This window comes from Euprymna scolopes, chromosome 39, assembly GCF_053919585.1.
Source record: "Euprymna scolopes isolate OS-2025 chromosome 39, ASM5391958v1, whole genome shotgun sequence".
NCBI lineage: Eukaryota > Metazoa > Mollusca > Cephalopoda > Sepiida > Sepiolidae > Euprymna > Euprymna scolopes.
In genome coordinates this window covers 68,389,025-68,413,467 of record NC_136520.1, presented here as the reverse complement: position 1 = coordinate 68,413,467, position 24,443 = coordinate 68,389,025, and the positions used below count along the sequence as shown (strand labels likewise).

The following is a 24,443-nucleotide window of genomic DNA, read 5'->3' as shown; positions in this document are numbered from 1 at the left end:
TAGTCGAAGCCAATCTATGCACAACTGTTTGAGAATTTCTTTTATGCAACAGGAACAACCTGTTTCTCGACTGAGTTGTGACTTGTGATGAAAAGTGGATTCTTTACAACAACCAGCGACACTCAGCTCAGTGGTAAGACGCCGACGAAGCTCCACGACACTTCCCAGAGCCAAAGTTGTACCAAAATGTCATGCTGACTGTTTGATGATCTGCAACCAATCTCATCCATTACAGTTTTTGGAATGCAGGCGATATCATTACGGCGATTAAATTCAACAACAAAACCCAGCGTTAGTCATCAAAAAAGGTCCAATTCTCCTCCCAGACAATGCCCGACCGCATGCATGTTGCTAAAACCAACCCTGTAGAAGTTGAATGAATTGGACTACGAAACTGTCTCATCCGCCCTACTCTCCAGGCCTCTCACCTACCGACTACTACTTTTTCAAGCATCTCGGCAACTTTTGTGTAAGAAATGCTTCAAAAACGTAAACGATATCAAAAACGCCTTCAGCGATTTCATCGTCACCAAAGCGTAAGATTTTTATGTTACTGGCATAAATTTAAAATACACTTGTTTTGCGTTGGCAAAAGTGTGTTGATTCTGATGGCGTTTATTTTGATGGTGTTTATTTTGATGGTGTTTACTGTTTATTATGGTGTTGATTTTGATGGTGTTTATTATGGTGTTGATTTTGATGGCGTTTATTTTGATGCCGTTTATTTTGATGGTGTTGATTTTGATGCCGTTTATTTTGATGGTGTTTATTTTGATGGTGTTTATTTTGATGGCGTTTATTTTGATGGCGTTTATTTTGATCAATAAATTTTTGTTTGGGTTGGTTGAACCGACGTGTGTGTGTGCGTGCGCGCACGCGCGTGTGCATTTATATATATATATATATATATATATATATATAGATAGATAGAGAGAGAGAGAGAGAGAGAGAGAGAGAGAGAGAGAGAGAGAGAGATGTGTGTGTGTGCTCGCGCGCGCCATCTCTCAATGTCAGGTTCGCACTCATTACTCCAACTCTCACCGCGTGACGATCTGACAACGTTTTATTTTGTAGAGCGAGCTAACGCTATTATTCATCGGCGCACCCACGCGGCGGCGGGAATTCCCCAACAAGTTCAGACATGTTCGCGGCTGCTGCTGCTAATGAACTTGTCACTATAAAAGCTCTATTTGCGACGCGTAATCATCACATCTTCACTGAATTAGAGTGTTCATTGTACGCGCTTTAATCAACCAGCAAATAATCGGTTAAACTTGAACATAAAAATCACAGACGAACTTCTTGACAAAAAAAGAAAACAAATTGTTGTTGTCTATATTAAAAAAAAAAAAAAAAAAAAACTGGAACTTTATTTTAAAAAATAGTGCGATTTGGAAATATATCTATATAAACTTAACTACCGATTGATTCATTTTTCAGACAACGCCGTCTCATATATAACATTCTTTGTACTTTTAATCAACTTTACGAATCAACCGAAACGGCGAAACGCTAAAAACCAGCGATCGCAAAAAAGGAAGGAAAGAAAGAAAAAACTAAAAATCAACGAATAGACGATATTTATAAAAAAAAAAAAAACTAAAAAAAAACTTGTTTGCACCGAAAGCAGAAACAATATTTGTATTAAAATAATAAATAGAATAAAATAAAAAACAAACATCCTGTCATTTTAAAGTTTGAAATATAAGTGAGATATAAAGGAAAGGAAAAATCGAACAATTATTGGCCAATAAGCAAATGGTATTGCCGCGGACGGCGTCGGCAATTTCAACAAATATATATATGCGATTTCAAAACGAAATTATTTAAGAAAAACCAAAAACTTGTTCGCTAACAAAGACTGTTTAAGAAGAAAAGTTAATAAACGGCTTTTGCGAGAACGCAGCCGCAGCGTGGTGTGTGCAACTGTGATCGAAAGGAGCGGAGAGTATTGAAAATCTCGTAAGACTTGCTGTCACTCGCATTCCAAGGAAAAATCACTCGTTTTCATTTTTTATAATCTTGAAGAACAAGAATGCGGAACCATTTGAGCAACAACAGACTCCCTCTTGCCGAATTGAAGAATGAGGGTCTACCTTCTTTGGTTGCCTCCCACTCCTCTCTCTTCTCTACCTCATCCGCCGGTAGCACTGCTTTGGACAGCGGAGTCAAAGAAGCCCTCAACACCTGCAGAAGAAGCGGAAACTTGTCAGAGATGCTGAAGTTAGAGCTCAAGACAAAAATCCAACTCCGAAGACTCAAAAATGGTGAAGAGATGCACTTTTGTGAAGAAAAGCTATCCCCGCAAAGTAAATATGAAGTAAGTATTTATTATTAGAGGCCTTAAACTTCTGGGTAAATGTGTAGTTTAGCGGCGTAAATCATTTGCCGAACAAAAATTTATAAAAACTATAAAAGCACATTTTTATTTTTTCATCATTTTTTATTTGACTAAATGCACGACATTCGAAGCCGCCATATTGCTTTTAAAATTAGGCTTTTCTAAGTTTTGAGAGATTGGCCTTTTTAAGCCTAAATTTACCCTTTTCTACGCTCTTTCATTACAAAAAAAATGGCCGCCATGGCCAAAAACAAAGTTATGAAAGCGCGTATAAAAGGCCAAATTTGGCCTTAAAATGGCCAATCTATTAAACTTTAGAAAGGCCAAATTTTAAAAAACAATATAGCGGCCTCGATTGTCGTACATTTAGTCTAATAAAAAATGTTGAAAAATAAAAACGATTTTTTTTTTTTTCGGGTTTTATTTTATCCCTAAGATTTAATGTGTTTCATATAAAAATAAATAATTTTTATGTTTTGTCTGTCAAATAATTTACGCCGCTAAACTACACATTTGCCCCAAAAAAGTAAAAAAAAAAAAAAATAATAATAAAAACAGTTGACAGAATCTAAAAAAAAAAAAAAAAAAAAAAAGCAGTATAGTGTACTTATTGATCCATGCCGAAATAATGTTATTTAGGAAGCCGGGTTTGTTTTACTGTACACATAGATTCGAAAAAGATGTCACAAAACAAATATATAACAAATACATGTTATCAAAGGCAAGATAAGTTACTTTTCTACCTAACTGGATATGTTTTTAGTGTTTATATTTAATGTAACATGTTTATTCAGCTCTAAAAACATACAGTGTTTACCGAGAAAATTTAAAATGGCGGCCAACTCTCTCTCTCTCTCTCTCTCTCTCTCTCTCTGAGACGGTAAGTTTGGGAAAAGGAGTTATAAATTAAAAAAAAGTCAAAATACTGTTAAAAACCCGCCGAATATATGTCAGCCTATGTCACGGTAACATATATTGAGCGAGTTTCTAACAGTATTTTGTCTGTTTTTTTATTTATAACTCATTTTCCCAAACTTTCCGCCTCAAAGAGAGAGTCAGCTGCCATTTTAAATTTTCCAATACTTCGGTAAACACTGTACATTAAACATGTTACATTAACTATAAACACTAAAAACATATCCAGTTAGGTAGAAAAGTAACTTATCTTGCCTTTGATAACATTTATTTGTTCTATATTTGTTTTGTGACAACTTTTTCGAATCTGTGTACAGTAAAACAAACCCCCCAAAAAAACTTCGAAGTATATATTTTTCAGTCTGAGTATTTATTCAGGGCCGCCATAAGTTCCAGTCTGAATAAACACCTATTTCTCCTTGAAAAGGTTTTCGCTTCGTTATGCGTTTCCCAAATCTGGCACATTTATGCATGTAAATTCTGATAGAATGCTATGTCATTTGATGGCGTCATCAGCGGCCCTGTTGTTTTAACAACATCGACCGCCACGGCTCTTCAAATTGTAGAGCCATGTTTTAATCTCAGGAGGAAAAGTACAAATGGTACTTTCCGCTGCTTTCAATCTTCATTCCCCCCCCCCTCCACCCGTGAGTTACACGCGCCAACTTGGAAGTTTCTACTGGCCAAGATCATCGTTGCTAATGCTTAACTTTGGTGATCTGGCGAGAACCGGTGTGTCAACGTGATTGTGTCTTACTTGATGTTAGACCGGTAGGTTATCTAATATCACGTTTAAACTAAATTTTCAGCAGTCGAAAAAGAAAGTTGGGCCCCTTTGGTACACTACCAGTAAATTTAAAGGGTAAACCCGTAGTTTAATGGCCTGAACATAATCCGATGAAAAATTGTGCACGGGCAATGAAAGATTGTTTTATCTGGTTTTTGTTAAATATTAGAGACTGTCTCTAATTTTGCAGTGTAGACAAACGAAAAAGTGGTCAATAGTTTGTTCCTTAACAGTACTTTGTTTTATTTTTAAGTCATTATCGAAACTTTGGTAAGTTTTTACGACGTTCCTCAGCGTATTTAAACACCCCAAAACCTCCCCATGTTAAGAACGGCTTTTGGAATAACCCCCCCCACTTCGAAACATGGGGAGTTTGATTGGGGAGTATTCCGAAAGCCGTTCTTAATGTGAGGTAGTTGGGGGTGTTTATACTACGCTGGGGCATGTCGTAAAAAAATAGTATTTAAAATACGGAAACTTCAAATATTTAGGTGTCAATTCGCGGCCATTTTTCTTATTCTTACCTAACGCTCGACACTATTTTCGGACCAAATAAACGTTTTAATGTAAGTAAAAACGGCTTTAGTTAAGTATCGCACCCCTTTCTTTACAAAGCCATTCGACGGAAGTGACGTCAGACAAATTTATATATAATCCATCTTTATTTGAACTTTATAAAAACACTAACTTCTTCAGCTAGGTAGAAGAGTAGCTTATCTTGCCTCTAATAACATTTATTCGTTATATATTTGTTGTGTATTGTAATATGAATCCAAATGTCAAAATCAAGTATTATGGTTCATTTGTGCAACTAAACCAAAGTAATTCTTGGAAGAGCCGACGACCTACAAAATAACTATTTTCATCGCAAAACAAATTCGAAACCGAAAGAAAATCCCCCCTCCCCAAATAAAAAATCCCCCCCTCCCCAAATAAAAATTCCCCCCCTCCCCAAATAAAAATCCCCCCCCCCTCCCCAAATAAAAATTCCCCTATACGAAATTCCATTTCAGACCGCCTCTTTAAATGAGATGAAATCGTGACGAAATCAGTGAATTGTAAAGTCATGTCTGGGTAAAAATTTTGGGTACTTGTTCAAATGTAGTCGACAGATCGATTTTTTTTAATGTGGTTTCAAGCCAAAACAACAGTATTTACTTAATTGTAATTGTCGTGTCTAAAATGGTAATATATCCAAAAATTATGAAAATTTATCAACTGCTATTGTTTTTAGTAAAAAGAAAAAAAAAAAAAAGTCTATCGTTATCGACTAAAACAAAGCACCAGCCATTACATTGTCGAAAAGAGATAAGTGTGCCCCCTGTATTCACAGTTTTCAAAATGTTTACATCTAGGGAAAATGCAGTTTCCCTCCAAAAGTACTTTTAACTAATGTTTAATTCGATGAATTTTCGTAATTTTGGAAAATATTACTATTTTCGACAAGTACCGTTTTTGCTTAAAACATATTTTTTATCGATCTGCCGAGTTTATCTTAACAATCATCAATTATATATATTATAGGGACATAGTAAAAAATAAATTTAAAAAAAACAGGTGCTAATGTATGAGAGCGGTACCAATTTGAAAAATTTGAGTCGTTAAAACCCACTCAATCGATAAATTGTCACTGATTACCAATTCACCGTCCATCTTTGCTTTCTTCATATATATTAATTAGAATTAATTTGGAAAAATACTTTAATTTTTTTTTTTTTTTTTTTTTCTTATTTAAAATCGATGCGAGTGAAACACATTTTTAAAAATTTTTCGTATTTAACTCCTTAAGGTGAATGCATTAAATGATAGGTATGGGTAGGCATTAAGAATGCTTTTTTTTTTATTCATATTTGGATTCATCGGACTACTGTTCTCATCTTAAATGTCACTTTCACAACGTTTCTTGTCGAAATTAGGAATTGGGACAGAATTTCCAAGGAACCCTTTATTTACTTCACAAGAGTCTTGTTCCGTCCGCAATGACTGGATATGTCTCAAGTAATTCGCAATTGTATTTTTCGGCCCCCACACTAAGAATTGAACCTTCAACCCCCCCAGAGAATATCACTTTTACAATTGATTTTTCCAAGTACTCTAATCATTACGCCACAGATCCTTGCTGAAAATTCTAGTACGAATTTTAGGAGCCTTAAACCTATTTTTATTTCTAAACCAGGTATTATATTTGTAAAAGTGATATACCCTTGAAGGTTCAATTCTCAGTATGGGCGACCGAAAAATACAATTGCGAATTACTTAGGACCTCTATTCAGTCATGGCTGACGGAACAAGAGCATGCTACCCCCGTGAAGTAAATAAAGGGTTCCATTGTAGATTACGTCCAAATTCCCGAGTTTGACAAGATACACCTGAAGAAGGTCGGAGATTATATCGAATGAAACGTTGTGAAAATCTCACTCAAGATGAGAAACCGAGTCCGATGAATTCAAATAATACGAATAACCAATCCTCATCTCAAAAATTCAGAAAGCTTTTTTGTTTGTTTTTACATTATGAATCATTTCGAATTAAAATCTATTGAGAAATACACATTTTTAGTGAGAAATACACACTGGATAATGAATAACAAGTTGTCGGGCTTACGGCTTGTTGATGTAAAAAAAAAAAAAAAAAAAAAAACGAAACGCTGATCAGAAATGAACTGGAAAACGAAATGAGTACTTTCTCCATTATTCTAGAAAACGATACCTCGTTTCGTTTTTGTTCATTTTCAGATCGGCATTTCGCTTTTTACATTAACAAGACGTAAGCCTGAAAACGTGTTTTCATTACTTAATGAGTAGTTATTTTAAGTGTTTTATTTCTCAATAAAAATGCGTATTTCTTAATAGTTTAACTCAAACTCAAAATGACTCCTGTAATATAAGTACTGGTGCAGGTACAATTATTCATCCGTGCTGACTGCTGAAATAAGAACGTTATTTAGAAAGCCATTCTTAACATGAGAAGAGGAGGGTATTTTGTAACTATTCTGTACTTTTACCTAGCAATTTAATTTTTAAAAAAAGATACCGTAAAACTTGAATTTAATTTGAAAATACTATTTAAAAATAGCACAGTTCGGCAGCGGGCAGCGCCAGCGGTTGTTCGGTTCGACGGTTCACTAGCATAAAAAAAAAAATTAATGCCTTCACATGTATTGTTTCGCTATCAACTCGATACGGTATTTAAGTGACTTTACCACAAAAAATGTGCAGATCATTTTTGGGGGTAAGTTTCAATGTTCTTTCAAAATTGGTACCGTTTTGATACATTAGCATCAAAAACAAACAAAAAAAAAAGTTAAATTTATACAGGTCAGTAGATAATGAAACCAAGTATATTTCATTCTTTTGTGGTCCTGGAAGAAAAAGGATATTTACTGAGGCGCCTCTATTCTACAAATAAACTCCCTTTTTGTATTTATTTCCCCTTCTTTCTGTCCAACAAGTAATTTACTTGGATTTAATAATAATAATAATAAGTTATCGTCAAGTTTCGCGTGTCTTTGTTTATTTTCTTTGTAAGATGATCGGTCCGCTTGAATGTCCTGAAAAAGTCCCTTCTGATTAATATTTACCAGTTTAAAAATGGTTTGTTATTCTGAGGAAAAAAAAACAACAAAAAAAAAACAGCCAAGCTGAGGAGCTCTTATTTTAAAACTAGTAAACATTAATCAGAAGGGGCCTTTCCAAGGGCATTTATCGTGAAGCAGAACGATCAGCTGACAAAGAAAGTAAACAAAGACACGCGGAACTTGACAATAAACAAAACCCACGCACACGAAGGCCAAGGCACACTTATCGGTTTTTAATATGGAGAAAATACAACGCTTAAGAGAGGAGATGGGTGGAGAGGGGGGCACTCTGGGATTTAGGAAAGAAAACTATCTGAATGGTCTTGTCGGCAGTCCTTCTCTTAACCCTGACGTAAATAAGATGATGCTTGGAAGGATGCGTGGCGTCGTGGCGACCTGATTTTTTTTTTATTGCACAATGTTTTTTTTTTTTATTATTGCACAATATGATGCCATGTTTTTTTTTTGGGGGGGGGGGGGTTGTTTGCCCCGATCGAAAAAATATTTCGTTGATTATTCAGATTGACACTTATGACGGCAATTAAAAGTGAAGAAAGCACAGAAAAGTTTGTTTGATGTAGTACATCATTGGATGTAGTGTACGTTGTACCAGTCATGTAACGAAGATTTAAAAAATCACATAATTTGATAATTTTTTTTTTTTTTTTTTTAATCAAGTAACTCAAATGTGTCGTAGTATTTCGTCGGTCATGATTAATAAAAAAAAAAAAAATTAAATGTGGGGGACAACTCAAATCGAAGGGTTGGGGTTTAAAAACAGCCTTATGTCTAATGCAGTTTTGTAGTAAAACGCCAAACACACAAATACATTTTGATTTTCTTAGTTTAAAATAAAACGATTTACGTGATTTTTTTTTGAATATGACATCTTCGTTTTGTAACGAGTACGTACATGCAGTAGTGCCAATCGGAATAAGTACCGATCTTTCTTTCTCCTCCCTCATTCAATTTTTTATTTATTTATTTTATTATTATTTTTTTTTTCAACGAGTTCTTTGCTATAACAGAGGCGCATGTGAAAATATTTTCCTTTGGGAACACAAATGAACTATAATGATTGAAGGTTATTTTGAAGAACCAACATTAATTCATACTCGATATTTTTCCCCGTCCCACAACAGAATGATGTTAATATTGAGTTAAAATCCAAGTTCGTTTACATTGGTGATTTTTTAACCAACGCGTTTCATGTGAAAACATTACTTACATACGTGTCACGGTGAAATTAGTATAAATTCTAACAATTACGAAAAATAATCAAGTAGAAAAAATAATAGAATTTATTGAATTATCAAGTTTTATCGTAGTTTTTTTTTTAATATGAACCAATTCTATATGATAAACAAGGGGGATAACCATAGACTTCATAAAGGATTCGGCATTTTAAACCAACACATTTCAGAACTTACATGTGGCTAAGTTTTTTGTTAAGAATACACCTAACACATCTACTGAATTATTTTTCGCTATTAAAAAAATTATACTAATTTCGCCATGACACCTGAGTACGTAATGTTTTCACCTGAAATGAGTTGGTTTAAAGATCATTAATGTAAACACGTACCCAGATCGATTTAGTACAGGGTGGGCCAAAATAAGCGTCCTATTTTTAAAAATTCATAAATTCATGTAAGTTTTAAGAAGTGTTTTTCGGCCAAAATTTGTTTTGTTTATTTCAAAAAAAATCTCGGAAGGGTCAGTCTACACACACATAAAGTTTGGTGAGTTTAACTTTTATTTTGTGGAAGTTATTCAAATTTAAAGATAGGACCCTTATTTTGGCCTACCCTGTATTACAGTGTAATACTAAATCGATCTGGGTACGTGTTTACACATTTAATTTGAGAAAAACACGCTTGAAATGTGTCAATATTATGTGAATAAGCAAAATCACACGACATCGGGTCAGATTCGATCGCCATCTTGCTTTGATGTCCCTTATTTACATAATGTTGACACGTTTTAAACGTGGCGATCTTGACGATAGCAGGTCGTATTTCGGAGTATTGGTATAACATGGCCGTCATAAGGTGACGTCACTTGAGAACTGTAAAATGCGACATCCGGAAACGTGAAACGAAATACGTTTTGATAATTTTTAACCACTGAAATTAAGTAATCCATTGAAAAAATGTCTTAAAATCCAGAAAACTACTTGTCGACTATTTCCGGTTTTTCCGTCATCTGCCGGGCACAGCCGAGTAACTTCGTGGAATCGCAGGTTGATAAATGCAGAAGTACCGAAATATTTATGATGTACATAACCGTCACGAAACAAAGATTTTACATTCCAAAAATCACGTAAATTGATCAAGTAGATTTATTTTTAACCAAGAAAATCAAATCTAAAAAAAAAACAAAACAAAAAAAAACAAGGTTAGGTAAGTTTACAATAATTCAAACTTGCAACATCGTCCTTGCAGTGCTAACGATTTCACATTAATCGCTTTAAATGGTTTTAAAATGATTTTCTTTATAAAAATAAAACTACTTGATCAATTTACGTACTTTTTGGAATATGACACTTCCGTTTCGTGACGGGTACGTTTGCAATAAAGATTTTTACTGCATTTTTTCAAAAATTAGGTTAAGTTCTAAATAAAAACTTAAAATAGTTTCATTTTTCTTTTATCGTTGGCAACGGTCATACCTAACATTCTATTTTCTTTTTGTTTCGAGTTATTTTTTCCATGAGACGGGTCATTTTCTAGAACAATGGCTCCATCAATACAGTTTACCTGTTTTCGCGCATAAATATAGCGTAATACTTGCCTTTCTTTTATAAAGTTTAAGGCCATTGGCGGACCTGTACGAAAGTGCTTCTCCTAAAATGCGTTTTTTCCCCCGATTATCAAAGATTGCAGGCTTAATTAACATGTTAGCAGAAAAAAAAAATTGATTAAAAAATAAATTTAATGACTTTTAAGAGGGGGGATCATTTTCTCATTATAACGTTCTACTTATTTGCTCTTAATCTATATATCTGTGAAAGTGTCTGTCTGCCTGTCTGTCTGTGTGTCTACATTTCCCTACGCAATAACTCTGTCAATTTTAAGTCTACAGACTCGAAATTTGATATACAGGGTACTGAGATTTGGGAAAATCTTTGTGATCGGTTTTCGGCCAGAAATTTGACGATTAAGGGGTCAACGTTCAACGATTGGACCTTTGAAAACTCTACCAAACTCCTCCGACAACTTGGGGTCTTATCACTTGAAATTTTAGATATACGTTCCTTGGACATGGATCTAACTTAATAACTTGATTTGAGCCCAAATCAATAAATTTTAAGGGGTCATAATAGGGGTCAAATTAAAAAAAAATGACTTTTTTCTTTGCTCAGCATACACCTCCAAATACCCGAGCAACGCCGGGCACCCATGCTAGTGATATATAAAACTGAACCTAATTATTTCATGAGAGCGGCTATGATTTAGAAAAGGATGCATTCTTTTTATTGAAAACACGAATTCGAAACCGGAAAAAAAAAGTCCCGGAGATAAAAATAAATCACCTACATAGCATTCCATTTCAGATTACGCATGTAAAATATATTTTGAAATAGCGTCGTATTTCATAATCACATGAAAAAGTGACGAAATCAATGAATTGATATCTTCAAAAAAAAAAAAAAAAAAAGGTGCAAGATCGAAATTCAACCTAATAATAATTATATCTATTGTATCTATAAAAGTGAAAATGTCTGTCTGTGTGTCTACATTTCCCTACGCAATAACTCTGTCAATTTTAAGTCTACAGACTCGAAATTTGATATACAGGGTTTTGAGATTTGGGAAAATCTTTGTGATCGGTTTTCGGCCAGAAATTTGACTGTTAAGGGGTCAACGTTCAACGATTTGACCTTTGAAAACTCTACCAAACTCCTCCGGCAATTTTGGGTCTAAACACTTGAAATTTTAGATGTGGGTTCCTTGGACATAGATCTAACTTAATAACTTGATTTGAGCCCAAAACAATAAATGTTAAGGGGTTATAATAGGGGTCAAAGTTAAAAAAAATTGACCGTTTTTTTTTTTTTTTTTTTTTTTGCTCAGCATACACCTCCAAACACCCGGGCAACGCCGGGCACCCATGCTAGTATATATATATATATATATATATATATATATATATATATATATATATATATTATCAATTCACGCGATATACATATACTTAATCAATTTACGCTTTATATTTAACGACTTTTAGTGATTAATAACAAATTATAGTCATTACAAGGCTTGTTCTGATCCATTTCTGGAGAGCTAACCAATAATGAATATAAAATATGGCGGAGTGAGACAATTTTCGCTTCTTTATAAAATTCGATTTTCTTAGTTTAACTTTCAAAATTAAATTGAAAAAACTTTGGTCAATTTGTGTGATTTTTGGAATATGACATTTTCGTTTGGTGACGTGTACGTATATTATAAAGAATTTTCTGTTAATAGGTTGAATTCTGGACAAGTACCAAATTAGCTTATGTAGATTAATTAACGATAAAGAAATTGACTATTTTTAAGGGTTTCGAACAGATGAAAAGGGGAATAAGAAAGAAAAAGACAACAAATAAGTGTTTACCTACTTGAATCATTTTTTAATTTTTATTTATTCAGCTCAATTAAAAATTTTAGTTAAATATATGGTACTTGTACAGTTTAGTCAAGACATTAAAAAATGAAAAGATCGAAAAGAAAAGTTTAAATTGTACGTATCTGTTATGGAATGAAGTTCTCCGAAAAAAAAAATTGCACTTAATTTGGTAATCATGAAGAAAGAGAGAGCCTGTTTCCTCCGTTTGCCTATAGGTGGCGTTAATGTCTGTCCACCCAGTTACGGAAGCACAAAATGTATATAATGGCACCGTTGAAATAAAAATAAATGTTTTAATTTTAAACATGTTTTTTTTTTTTTTTTTTTTTTTTTTGCAAACATATTTAAGTTTTATTTTGTTTTGTTTTCGCAAACATATTTAAGTTTTATTTTTCCAAACATTTACGTTTTGTTGCTGGTTTATTTTCAAACATTTACGTTATTTTTGTTTTAATTTTAATTTTTTTTTTTTTGCAAGCATAAATTAAATGTTTTTGCTATATTTTTCTTTTAAACATATTTATGGGTACAACCGTTTTTCCGCGAGTATTTTTTACGTTCTTATAATAAAAAAAGTCAACGTTTTTTCTTTTATCTTTTTTTTTATTGACCCCCCCCTCTTTTTTCTTAATTTTTCTGGACTTATTTTACTTTTTCCGCAAGTATTTATATATATATTTGAAAAGGGATATTGTAAAACCTGAATATTACTTGAAACTACTATAAAAAATAAAAAAATAAAAAATAGCGCGGTACAATAAGTGCATAAGCAAACTTTTCTAAAAGAAAAATATTTCAAAAATATTTAGTTTATGCCTGCAAAAAAACAACAAAAAAAACGTAAAAAAAAAAAACGTAAATGTTTGAAAATAAACTAGCAACAAAACGTAAATGTTTGGAAAAATAAAACTTAAATATGTTTGCAAAAACAACAACAACAAAAAAACAAACGTAAATATGTTTGAAAAGAAAAACAAAAACAAACTTAAATATGTTTGCGAAAAACAAACAAACAAAAAAAAAAACATGTTTAAAATTAAACATTTATTTTTATTTCAACGGTGCCATTATATACATTTTGTGCTTCCGTAACTGGGTGGACAGACATTAACGCCACCTATAGTCAAACGGAGGAAACAGGCTCTCTCTTTCTTCACGATTACCCTTAATTTCATCAGGTAGTTTTGTTTTACAGCAAAAAAACAATTTGTTATGATACCGAGCAAAAGGTTTGATTTTTAGGAAGAAAAGCTAGTATTAAAGATGGGGAGGGAGTGTCTGCGCTTTACATGGAGTTATCTCCCGTGTCGTTTTTAAAATTTAAACAAAAATGTAAAACAAATCTAAGATGTTTGCCTTCAACGCGCTCTCACAAAAACGTTTTTTCCGCTGTAAAAAAAAAAAAAAAAAAAAAAAAAAACTACTCGATCAAATTACGTGAATTTTTTTTTTTTTTTTTTTTTTTCGGAGATCTTCATGTCAAAACGGATACGTACAATATAACATTTTCATTTTTTTTATGTCTTGATTAAACTGTACAAGTACCAAATATATTGCGCTAAATTGGGAAATCAAAAATGGCGGGCAGCGGATTTGAGATTTTTCATGAAAGGCTAAATATTTTTTTTTTCATTTTGTTACTTTTTAAATTGAGTAGAAAACTAACACAATAAAACTTCTGTTTCTCTATTTATATAACGTCAAGTATGTGTCTGTGTAGATTGTTTGTTTATGTTGTATCCCATTCTGTGTTTGTTTACATTGTTGATCTATTTAACCAACGCATTTCAGGTTAAAACATTATTACGTACTTATATATCAATGAGAAATTAGTATAAATTCCAAAAAATTACGAAAATGATCCAGTAGAAAAATAGAAGTAAAAAGAGAATATATCGAGTTTTATCGTAGTGTTTATTGTGGTGGAGCAGTTATGCGACCAATTCAGAATGACAAATAAGGGAGATAATCTTTGACAAAGTGTTAGCCAACGCATTTCAGAACGTAATTGTGGCTGATTTTTTTTTAGTTATAATTACATCTAGCAAATCTTCTACTGGATCATTTTTCGTAATTTTGGGGAATTCATACTAATTTCGCTATCACACGTAAAGTACCCAATGTTTTCACCTAAAATGCGTTCATTAAAAAAAAAAAAAAAAATCACCTACCTAAACACCTACGATTGATTCTCTTCTGATGCTATGTTTGATTTTTTTCTGTTCTCGGCTAGTGAATGGGAAATCCTTCTATACTGAGATAAGGAACTGGATTTGGTACTTGTACAGTTTAGTCAAGACATTAAAAATAAAAATATCGAAAAAAGTCTAAATTGTATGTATCCGTTATGGAACGAAATTCTCTGGAAAAAAAATCGCTTAATTTCATCAAGTAGTTTTTTTTTGTTTGTTTTTGTTTTTGTTTTTTACAGCGGAAAAACGTTTTTATGAGAGCGCGTTGAAAACAACCATCTTGGATTAAAAAAAAAATTTGTTTGAATTTTAGAAATGCCAAAGGGAGATAACTCCAGTTAAAGCGCTGACACCCTCCCCATCTTTTATATTAGCTTTTCTTCCTAAAAATCGAACATTTTGCTCGGTGTCATAAATTGTTTTTTCGCTATAAAAAAAAAAAAAAAAAACTAATTGAAATTAAGTGAAATTTTTTTTTCGGAGAACTTCGTTGGGTTTGTATTACTGTACACATAGATTCGAAAAAGTTGTCAAAAAACAAATATATAACAAATATTATCAAAGGCAAGATAAGTTACTTTTCTACCAAACTGGATACATTTTTTTTGTTTTTATTCAATGTAACATGTTTATTCAGCTCGAAAAACATGCAGTGTTTACCGATGTATTGGAAAATTCAAAATGGCGCCCGACACTCTCTTTAACATGGTAAGTTTGGGAAAAGGTGTTATAAATAATAAACTAGATAAAATACTATTTAAAAAAACACCGAATATATGTCAACTTATGTCACGGTAACATATAATGAGCGAATTTCTAACAGTATTTTGTCTAGTTTATTATTTATAACATCTTTTCCTGAACTTACCGTGTTAAAGAGAGCGTCGGGCGCCATTTTGAATTTTCCAATACATCGGTAAACACTGTATGCTTTTCGAGCTGAATAAACATGTTACATTGAATAAAAACACGAAAAATATATCGAGTAAGGTAGAAAAGTAACTTATCTTGCCTTTGATAACATTTATTTGTCATATATTTGTTTTTTTGACAACTTTTTAAAATCTATGTGTACAAACCCACTTCCTTCCATAACGGATACATACAATTTAAACTTTTTTCGATATTTTCATTTTTTTAATGTCTTGACTAAACTGTACAAGTACCCTGGATTTTCTCACATTATGGGGATGGGGGGAACAAACAAACAAACAAACAAACAAACAAACAAAAAACACCTTGTGTCTACGGGCTTACTCTCTTCCCATGGCAGAAAAGCAAGTTAAATTGGGGCGCACTGAATAAAGTCATTAGAGTTGTCTTCCTTGGATGAGGGAAATTCTAACGTTTAACTAAAAATTTATTTACAAGAATTTTTGAACATTTTTTTTCTTATATATATATATATATATACACACACACCACAATTATCAACTACGTATTTTGGGTTTGAAGGATTCGAAATCTACCACTGTATTGATTCGTGGACGAGAATCAACTTCTACATTTGAAAAAAAAAAAAAAAAAAAAATTATATAGGACAATACTTTGGGTTGAGGGTAATTCCCCGAGAGAAGAGCGAGAAAGTAGTTTCAGTTTGACGTCATCTGGAGTTTTCTCTTGTGTGCTCGATTGTTCTCGACGTTTTTTTTTTTTTCTCTTCTTTTTGAGGACGTTTAGGCTTGCGGACAATTTGTGCAGTTATTTTTTTTAAAGAGGTCATTTTAACTTTATATATATATATATATATATATATATATATATATATATATATATATATATATATATATATATAATGTATGTATGTAAAACGCTAGATTAAAGCCAGCTTAGTTTACAAACACAATTCCAGCCTTGATAAGTGGTGACTTCAGATTAAAAAACAAAATTATATATTAAAAATGATTTTATAAAATCAACAGTAAGTTTTTTTTTACAGTGCAATGTAGACTACAATGTATTGTGAACTAAGTCACTGTGAGGAGATATGTGAATTTTCCTCTCGGTGCACTACGATGGGTCCCCAACTAGAGCATGCAGTCAATCGATTTGATTGAAAACTAAGTGATTTCACAGATTTTAATGACAATAAAAATATGGGAGTGTGAAACATATTTGTTAATCATTATTCAATCCCGGGCAACGTCAGGTCTCGCCTGCTAGTGTGTATGTATATATGTGTGTGTATGTATATATATATATATATATATATATATATATATATATATATAAGATCATTCGTAAAACGTGAAAGTAGGCGAAGCAAGCATTAAGCAATACAATTGGGAAATATCTGATTTTGATCTCGAAGTCAGAAATCAGCATTTCTGCGGAAACCACTCCATTATTTACGTCATTTATGTCGGTATGGAGGGGGGGGTGTAGAGTCATAGTTATCGATCCGTGGAATTAAACTCCTGTCACGTTCGCTATTCGATTCTTTTGTTTGTTTATTTCTATTTTTTTATTTAAAAGAAAGAAAGAAAATAGAAATACCATTTTAGGTAAGATTTTAACTAATTTAAGCATGCTGCTGTTTGCTGACCGCAAAACCCACTCCTCCAGCTCCTCCTCCTATTAAAACTGGCAACTTCTGTCGATTACTACGTTCATAATACGACACCCCAAGTAAAACCTATGAAAAGAAATATATTTTGATACTTCTACTTGAATTAACAATCCAAGCTAAGATCTAAAATATGGAAATGCGATTCTAATTTAATGTCATGCAAACTTGTTTTTTCTTCTTCGTTATTGTAGCGAAATTCAAAAATTGAAATCTTGAATTTTAAGTGAAACCAATAGTATCTACTGAGTTCTTGGCTTTCGGGCCAAGATAAAAGTGTAGTATAAACTAGACGGGGTTGGGAGAGTCCTACTTTTTTTTTTTTTTTTTTTTACATTTTCACCCCAAACAAGGCACATTGCCACTTTGGTGTAGGGGGCTACTATCAGGGGCAGCAACCACTGGGGCACTATGTTGGGATTTGGGCAGCAAGATGTCGGTTCACGTTAACACTTTAACTTCTGCATGTCAGTACAGTTAGGGAAGCAGGGACCTGGAATGGAATTCCAGAGTCTAGCGGTTCTGGGGAAGAAATTACTGGAGTAGAAAGATCTTTTACATCTAGGGATCTCTACTGTGTGGGGTGGGATTTAGCTGCCTGTCGGGTTTGTCGAGGGTGTCTACGTCGTGGGGGCACAAGTGTCTGCAGTTCGTCAGAGCATTCACCATCAAAATTAAGATTTTTTCTTCCCCCGCCCTCGACACAAATGAACTATTGTATTACCGTTATTGCTATCTTTTCTGTCTTTACACGCTAATAAAAAATGTTTTAAAAATTGGGTGCTAAGTAGGACGTCCCCAAGTACGAAAGGGCAAATGCGGTATTATGGTGGAAGAAGATTCTAGCTAAGAGAAACTTTTGTTTAGTTCTAGAGTGACAAGGATGACCAACGATCCCCATTTTCCCCCCTTTTGAGCTGGCCCTGTGCCTAAGTTTTTTGTTCATGTTTATTTTTGCCTGAATAAAAGATTTAATATCTCAAAGTGTAGTATCTGTTCTTCAGATGCTACACTTAAGGTAATTTGTCTGCGGTCAATGGAGGAGAAACCCTGGTCTCAAATGGGAGGTGGTTTAACCCCACATTAAAAACGACCTCGTTTTACGTTTTGCTTTCGTGGGGAAGCAAATAAATACTAATAGTATCTACTGAATGGTCATGTCGCAGTAATGAAAATATCCAAAAATGACAAAAAACAATGAGGTAGAAAATTTTATTAATAATCAAAATAGTTTTCGAAAAAATTTCAATTGCATATATATATAAATTAAAAGCATCAAGCCAAGGGAAGTAACTCAGTCCATTTTGTTACTATTAATGGTGGATGTCACGCAATCGTCTATTTGTACAAAGTGCATGTTTTATGTAATAATGCAGAAATGTTTAACTAATTTTGACATGGCAATTAGATAACATTGTTTATTGTTGAAATTGATAAAAACAGTAAGTTGTTATTGTTTTTTTTTATGAAAACTTATTTTTTGGGGTTGTTGGCCGACTTGTTCTCGTGCAGCAAAAATATTTCAAATTTGAGTGAAAGAAATAAGTAACTTTACAAGTCCAACGTTCAACCTAAATAATAATAATAATAATTAATAATAATAATAAAACGTAAATACAGACAAATCTTTTATGTACGTACCTGTCACGGAACCAAAATGTAAATTGATCAAGAAGTTTGTTATTTTTTTAAATTTTTAAGAAAATCAAATTTCATGTGGAAACGGGATGTTGTCTTTTGATCAGCCATGTTTGATAAATAAAGACAACTCAATTGTTACTACCGGTGTCAAAATCAGCCTTTTAGTGCCTACGAATTACTATTAAAATCGCTAAAAGAAATCATTAAAAAAAAAATGATTTTCTATATATAAAACACTACTTGATCAATTTATGTAATTTTTGGAATATGACATGTTTATTTTCTGTGACGAATATATGCATCATATAGATTTTTTTCTGTATTTTTTTTTTTTTTTAAATATGGGGTTGAACTCTGGATTTGCACCATAACTTTTTGTATTAATCAGATTATTTGGACTAATGTTCTCATCTTGGATTCTTGTTGAGATAATCGCCGACCTTCTTCAAGTACATTAAGTCGAGTTAGGGAATCTGCAAAAAAATAAAAAAATAAAATAATCATTTGTATCTTATAGCTAACAGAATAATTTGGGAACAATATACAACAAATAATTTTTACCAAAATGCAAGAAAATTCATTTATTTTAACTTTCTACATAATTTTGACGGTCTGAAAATGTGGGTTTGTTTTACAATCCACAGAGGTACAAAAAAGATGTAAAAAAAACAAAAAACAAAACAAATATATAAGAAATAAATTAGCAAAGGCAAGATAAGTTACTTTTCTACCTAACTGGATAAGATTTTAGTGTTTTTATTTAATGTAACATGTTTATTCGGTTCAAAAAACAAGTAATGTTAAAGCTGCCAGAAGAAAAAAAATAACCTTGGTGTCTCTTTACATCTTTGAGGTCTCTACAATCACTTCAAAATAAGAAATAAATCGATATGGTGATAGAAACCAACCGAATAAATGTTACCATGATATTTATTGGGTTGGTTTCTACATCTATTTTGATTTATTTCTTATTTTGAAATGATTATCGAGAGTAGTAGTAGTAGTGGTAACATTATCAGGAGTATAGTTATTATTAGCTGTAGTAACATAATCAGTATTATTATTATTAGTAGTAGTTCCATTATCAGGAGTAGTTTGTACTAGTATTAATGGTGGTATTATGGTTATTTGGAATTTTGATCTATTTATCTAAGGGAGGTAACTATCTTACTAAAGTAGTCGAAAAAGTCTTTTTACAATTGAATGTTTTTTTCCCCAAAATTATTTCGTTGTATTTTACTTTTTTTTTTATTAATGTTATAAAACTTGGTGCTTGTTAACATACTCGACAGATCGATTATTTTTTTTTGTATGTCGTTTTCAGTGAAAGCAATATTACGTATTTAATTATGTCAAATAGTAATATATCCAAAAATTACAATAATTGATAGAGTAAAAAGTTACAGAAAATTGGGTAAAATCGCATTTTTCTTGGATAGACAGTAAAGAGTTCACACATAGAGGACGTAACACAGAACGCATATTTTTTATTATTAGAAAAGATAAAATGCAGTATCAGACAGATACTACACTTTGCTTCTAGCCAAAAGACCAAGAGAGCACTGTTTTTTTTTCTGAGGGGGGGGGGTAGTAAAATAGTTACCTCCCTTACAACATTAGGTTAAAATTCCGAATAATCAAAATAGATTTCTTGGCTTTTTGACTAAGGATAAAGTATAGTATCGGTTTATATACTGCACTTCACCATTTCTGTCCTCGAGCAATGGATGAGAAATCCTTCTAGACTGAGGCAATTTTTATTTTTGTTCCTATCCAGAGTGTTCCATTTTTTGTTTTTTTTTTGTTGTTGTTTTTGGTGGGGGGGGGGCTGGATTTTCCCCACATTAAAAACTCACCTTGTGTCTAACTTTGCCCTCGTGGGGAGGCAAATAAATAAGGAACGATTATTATTAGTAGTAATAGTATTGTTAATATTATTAATAGTGATATTGTAGTAGTAGTAGTATTACTACTACTGTTACACACAAGGTGACATTTGCCAACCAAACCGGAAGTGATCTCACTCCACGTGGAGTTAGCGATGATGCAATCGTTGACTTCCAACATAAAGTCGACAACGTGTTTCTATTTTGTTGTTACCGGACATGAAATGGTGGCGGCGGGTGAGGTGATATTTTGCATCTAGAATTTTCTTACTAATGCCACCGCACACACGGGTTCAGTTACACAGTACACACACATCGCGACTACGCATATCATACAATATACGTACGGTACGGATGTGTGTGTACACACACACACACACACACACACACGGACGTTTAAACACACTACAGCTGCTACTACTACTACTTTTCTTTCCTGATTCAGCTTTAATACTTTAATTCTAAACCTTTTATTTATTTTCATGGCGATCGTCCACTCACCACCCCTACTGCTTCTGCTTCCCTCATCCGTTTCTCTTTCTCTCTTGTTTACATTTAAGCCCCGCCCTTTTTTCCAATCACGTGATCATTTTGTATTTGAAATAAATATAAAGATGGTGATGATTATAACAATCATCATAATCTAGCGTAGTTACATCATTTTGCTGGAACCTTCCTTACAACTTACAAATAATTGAAGTCCTTAATCGCCAACACACACACACACACACACACACAGATATATATATATATATATATATATATATATATATATATATATATATAATTATTTTTTTAGTTTTTTTTATGCTTATCTACAAAATGGGGTACTTATGCAGAGAAGGTACCGTGCTATTTTTTTGTGATAGTATTTTTAAGTTTTATGATATCTTTGGTTTATTAAATTGTTAGGTGACAGTACAAAATAATTATAAAACAATGTTAAGAATGAGTTTCTAAATAACGTTATTATTTCAGCACGGTCCGTATTCTGCATTAGCACCAAAAAGATTAAGTTTTATTTACTATACAATTATGATATTATTATATCTTATGCACATTATTTTTTTTTTATATCAGTGGGCCATTCATCAGCAATTGAAATATATATATATATATATAAATTTCGTGATTCAATTTTAAATTCTGAAAAAAAAAACAACATATAGAGACATATATTCAATTTAAGAATTTGTTGTTTTTTCAGAATTTAAAATTGAACCACGAAATTTATATATTGCTCTATTCTTAAATATTGAGCTTTTCCTTTTTGGCTAGGATCTCCTTGAAAGTATTACTTAAGTAATATCTATCAGGATTTTTTATCTGAATTCTATCAGTGTGTTATCTCGCTTATATATATATATATATATATATATATATATATATATATAAAGGAACTAATCAAACCGTAATAACCAAATATATTCTGAGTCTATATTAACCAGATTACTTAGATAAATACTTTTACATAAAAAAAAAATTAATGCAATAATATGAACATCCACAGAATCCCCAGCAACAATATATTATATATGAAAGATGCTGCTGTGCAATTTTCACAGATTCTGACTGGTCGAAATAATAAACTGTAAATAAAAGTTAATAAAATATGTAAAAAGATTTTGTCAGTGTTTCTAGTTTGACGAATTTACTTATTTTTACAAAAATATTTCCAATTTTCTTAAGTTTTTGACTCAGCGTTCTAAAATCTATTTACAATCAATGAAATAAAATTTCCATGAGATACAAGTTTTTTTTTTATTGTCATTTCACCCCAAACAAGGACCACTTAGTCGAGAGGGGCTACTATTTGGAACCAGACTTGCAGGGATACTATTTATGGAGTTGGGCAGCGAGATGTCTGTTCACATTACACTTAGATTTCTGCATATCAGTAATCAGGGAAGCAGACACACGGGAGGGAATTTCAAAGCGCAGCAGTCTGAGGGGAAAAATCTATTTGAGTAGAAGGTTTTACAGCATTTAGGGATCTCCACAGAGTAGGGGTGGGATTTTACTGTTTGTCGGGAGAGGTTTTGTCGTCGAGAGGGGGCACTAGTGCTTGGAGTTCGTCAGAGCACTTGTCATTGAAATACTTATAAAACAGGTACAAGGATGCCACGTTTCGGCGATGGGACAGAAGTTACAGTTTAGTTGGCAGTTTAGGAACTATTAGGTTGGGGACTCATTTTTTGAACTCTTCCTAAGAGCGAAAGACTAGGGACAGATGCACCAGCAATACTTCAGACACGAGCGAATGGATATTCTCAGGTGTGAGAAGCCTTTTAGCAAGTTTCACGGAGACCCTTACCCCACAAAAACCTTTTTCCGTATGTTGGCTTTTGATAAGAGGGAGTTTCTTCTTGCCCTATACCTGGTCCCTGGCCTTTTATGTCTGATTGGCTGGGATCATGTGTATGCGGCGAGCAGAGATGGTCCTAAATTCTACTCTGATGTAAGGTTCTTCCTAACAAAGATTTCTGATGGTGTCCAACTGTGCTAGATGCTTGGTTTCATGTATAAACATTCTATCATGGCTACTGGATGTAGGTCCAGTGGAATGCAATCATTGTGTATCTTTTTTTTGTTCTGGTTATTTGGTTCTGTTTTGGATTTGTAAGCTGGCGCTAAATCCTGCCTCTACATCCAGGGTCTGCCAGCGCCCACCTGATTACCCCCGGGGATCACCACATTCTTCAGCACATCCAGGTACTCTTTGGTGTTGACTTTCAAGCCAACTTCAAAGATGTGAGGTGGCAGATGTGGCCCTCACTTGAAACCACACCATAACTGTGAGTCGTCCGATGCATTGAGCTGTGCCCTCAAGCATTCAACCGCCCGGATTTGCATTTTGAGGATGTTGGCAATGGTCCTGTTGCCATAACTTTGATTGGTAGAGAGCATGAGTTGTACAGTGGCGCATTTCCTATGTTGCTTGTTGAACATTTTATTTTTTTTTGTTTTACATTTTGAATTTTTGTTTTCATAAAAATACTATTTCTTGTTGCTTTCAATTTTGTATTTTAAGTTTTGTTTGAATAAAGAGTTTGCTTTTTGGGTTTTATATTTTTTTGTTTTGATGAAACGGTTATTCATATTTTAAAAATTTTGTTGTAATAAATTTTTTTTTTTTTCTCGTGAGTTTTTTAAATTTCTGTTTTAACAAAAAACCTTTCTTTTTTTTTTTTTTTTTTTTTTTTTTTCCCCCTTTGTAGTTGACGCCTGCAGATTTAGAGCGAAGAAAAATACTAAAGGAGAGAAACAAAGTCTCCGCACGGAAACACCGAATGAAAAAGAAGAATGAGAAACTTCAATTGGAAAAGGTTTGGATTTCTTATTTTGACCCATGCGTACGACTAACGCTTAACGTTGTTCGGCATTTAAACCTCCATCTCCACCACCATGACACAGACAAAAAATTTTAAATACTGTCTGGATTTTCCTGATGAAGAATTTGTTACAATTCGAAAATTCGAAATTTAATAAATATATTTGTTTGAAAAAAAAAAATGACCTAGTCTGGTATTTTTAACCATTAAATTTTAAATTCTGATTAGCTTGGGTGGCCACGTGTTTGGAGGTGTGTGCTGAGCGCGAAAAACCAAAAAAAAAAAAAAGTGGTAGTAGGTAGGCATGCTGAAACCGGTACCGCGAAGGAGGAAAACAATGTGAGGGGGGGGGAAGTGACGTCTTTGCTGTTGCACCCATCGCTAAACCGGAAGTGACATAGGTTTAAATTAAGGCTAGACAATCGAAAAGAGGGGATGACTTTCGAAAATATTGGCGAAAAAAGCGACCCTCTTCCCCTGTAGAAAAGTGCCCGGTTGATGGTGAAGGAATTAATGTTTTTGGCTAATTTTTCGATATTTGTCATCCAAAGGGTTGAGCTTCAAAACGATACCAATCTCGTGAAAATCC

At 33.0% G+C, this 24,443-nt stretch overlaps 1 protein-coding gene across 1 annotated transcript in view; it reads left to right on the top strand.

Annotated features, from left to right (window-relative positions):
- The first annotated feature begins 1,197 nt into the window (after positions 1-1,197).
- The window catches only part of LOC145263830 (uncharacterized), a 28,760-nt gene continuing 5,514 nt past the window's right edge, over positions 1,198-24,443 (top strand). The window contains exons 1-2 of the mRNA XM_080120896.1: positions 1,198-2,320; positions 23,741-23,848. Coding sequence (XP_079977022.1) covers positions 2,036-2,320; positions 23,741-23,848 — 393 coding nt within the window. The 5' untranslated portion in view covers positions 1,198-2,035. The remainder of the gene's footprint in view (positions 2,321-23,740; positions 23,849-24,443) is intronic.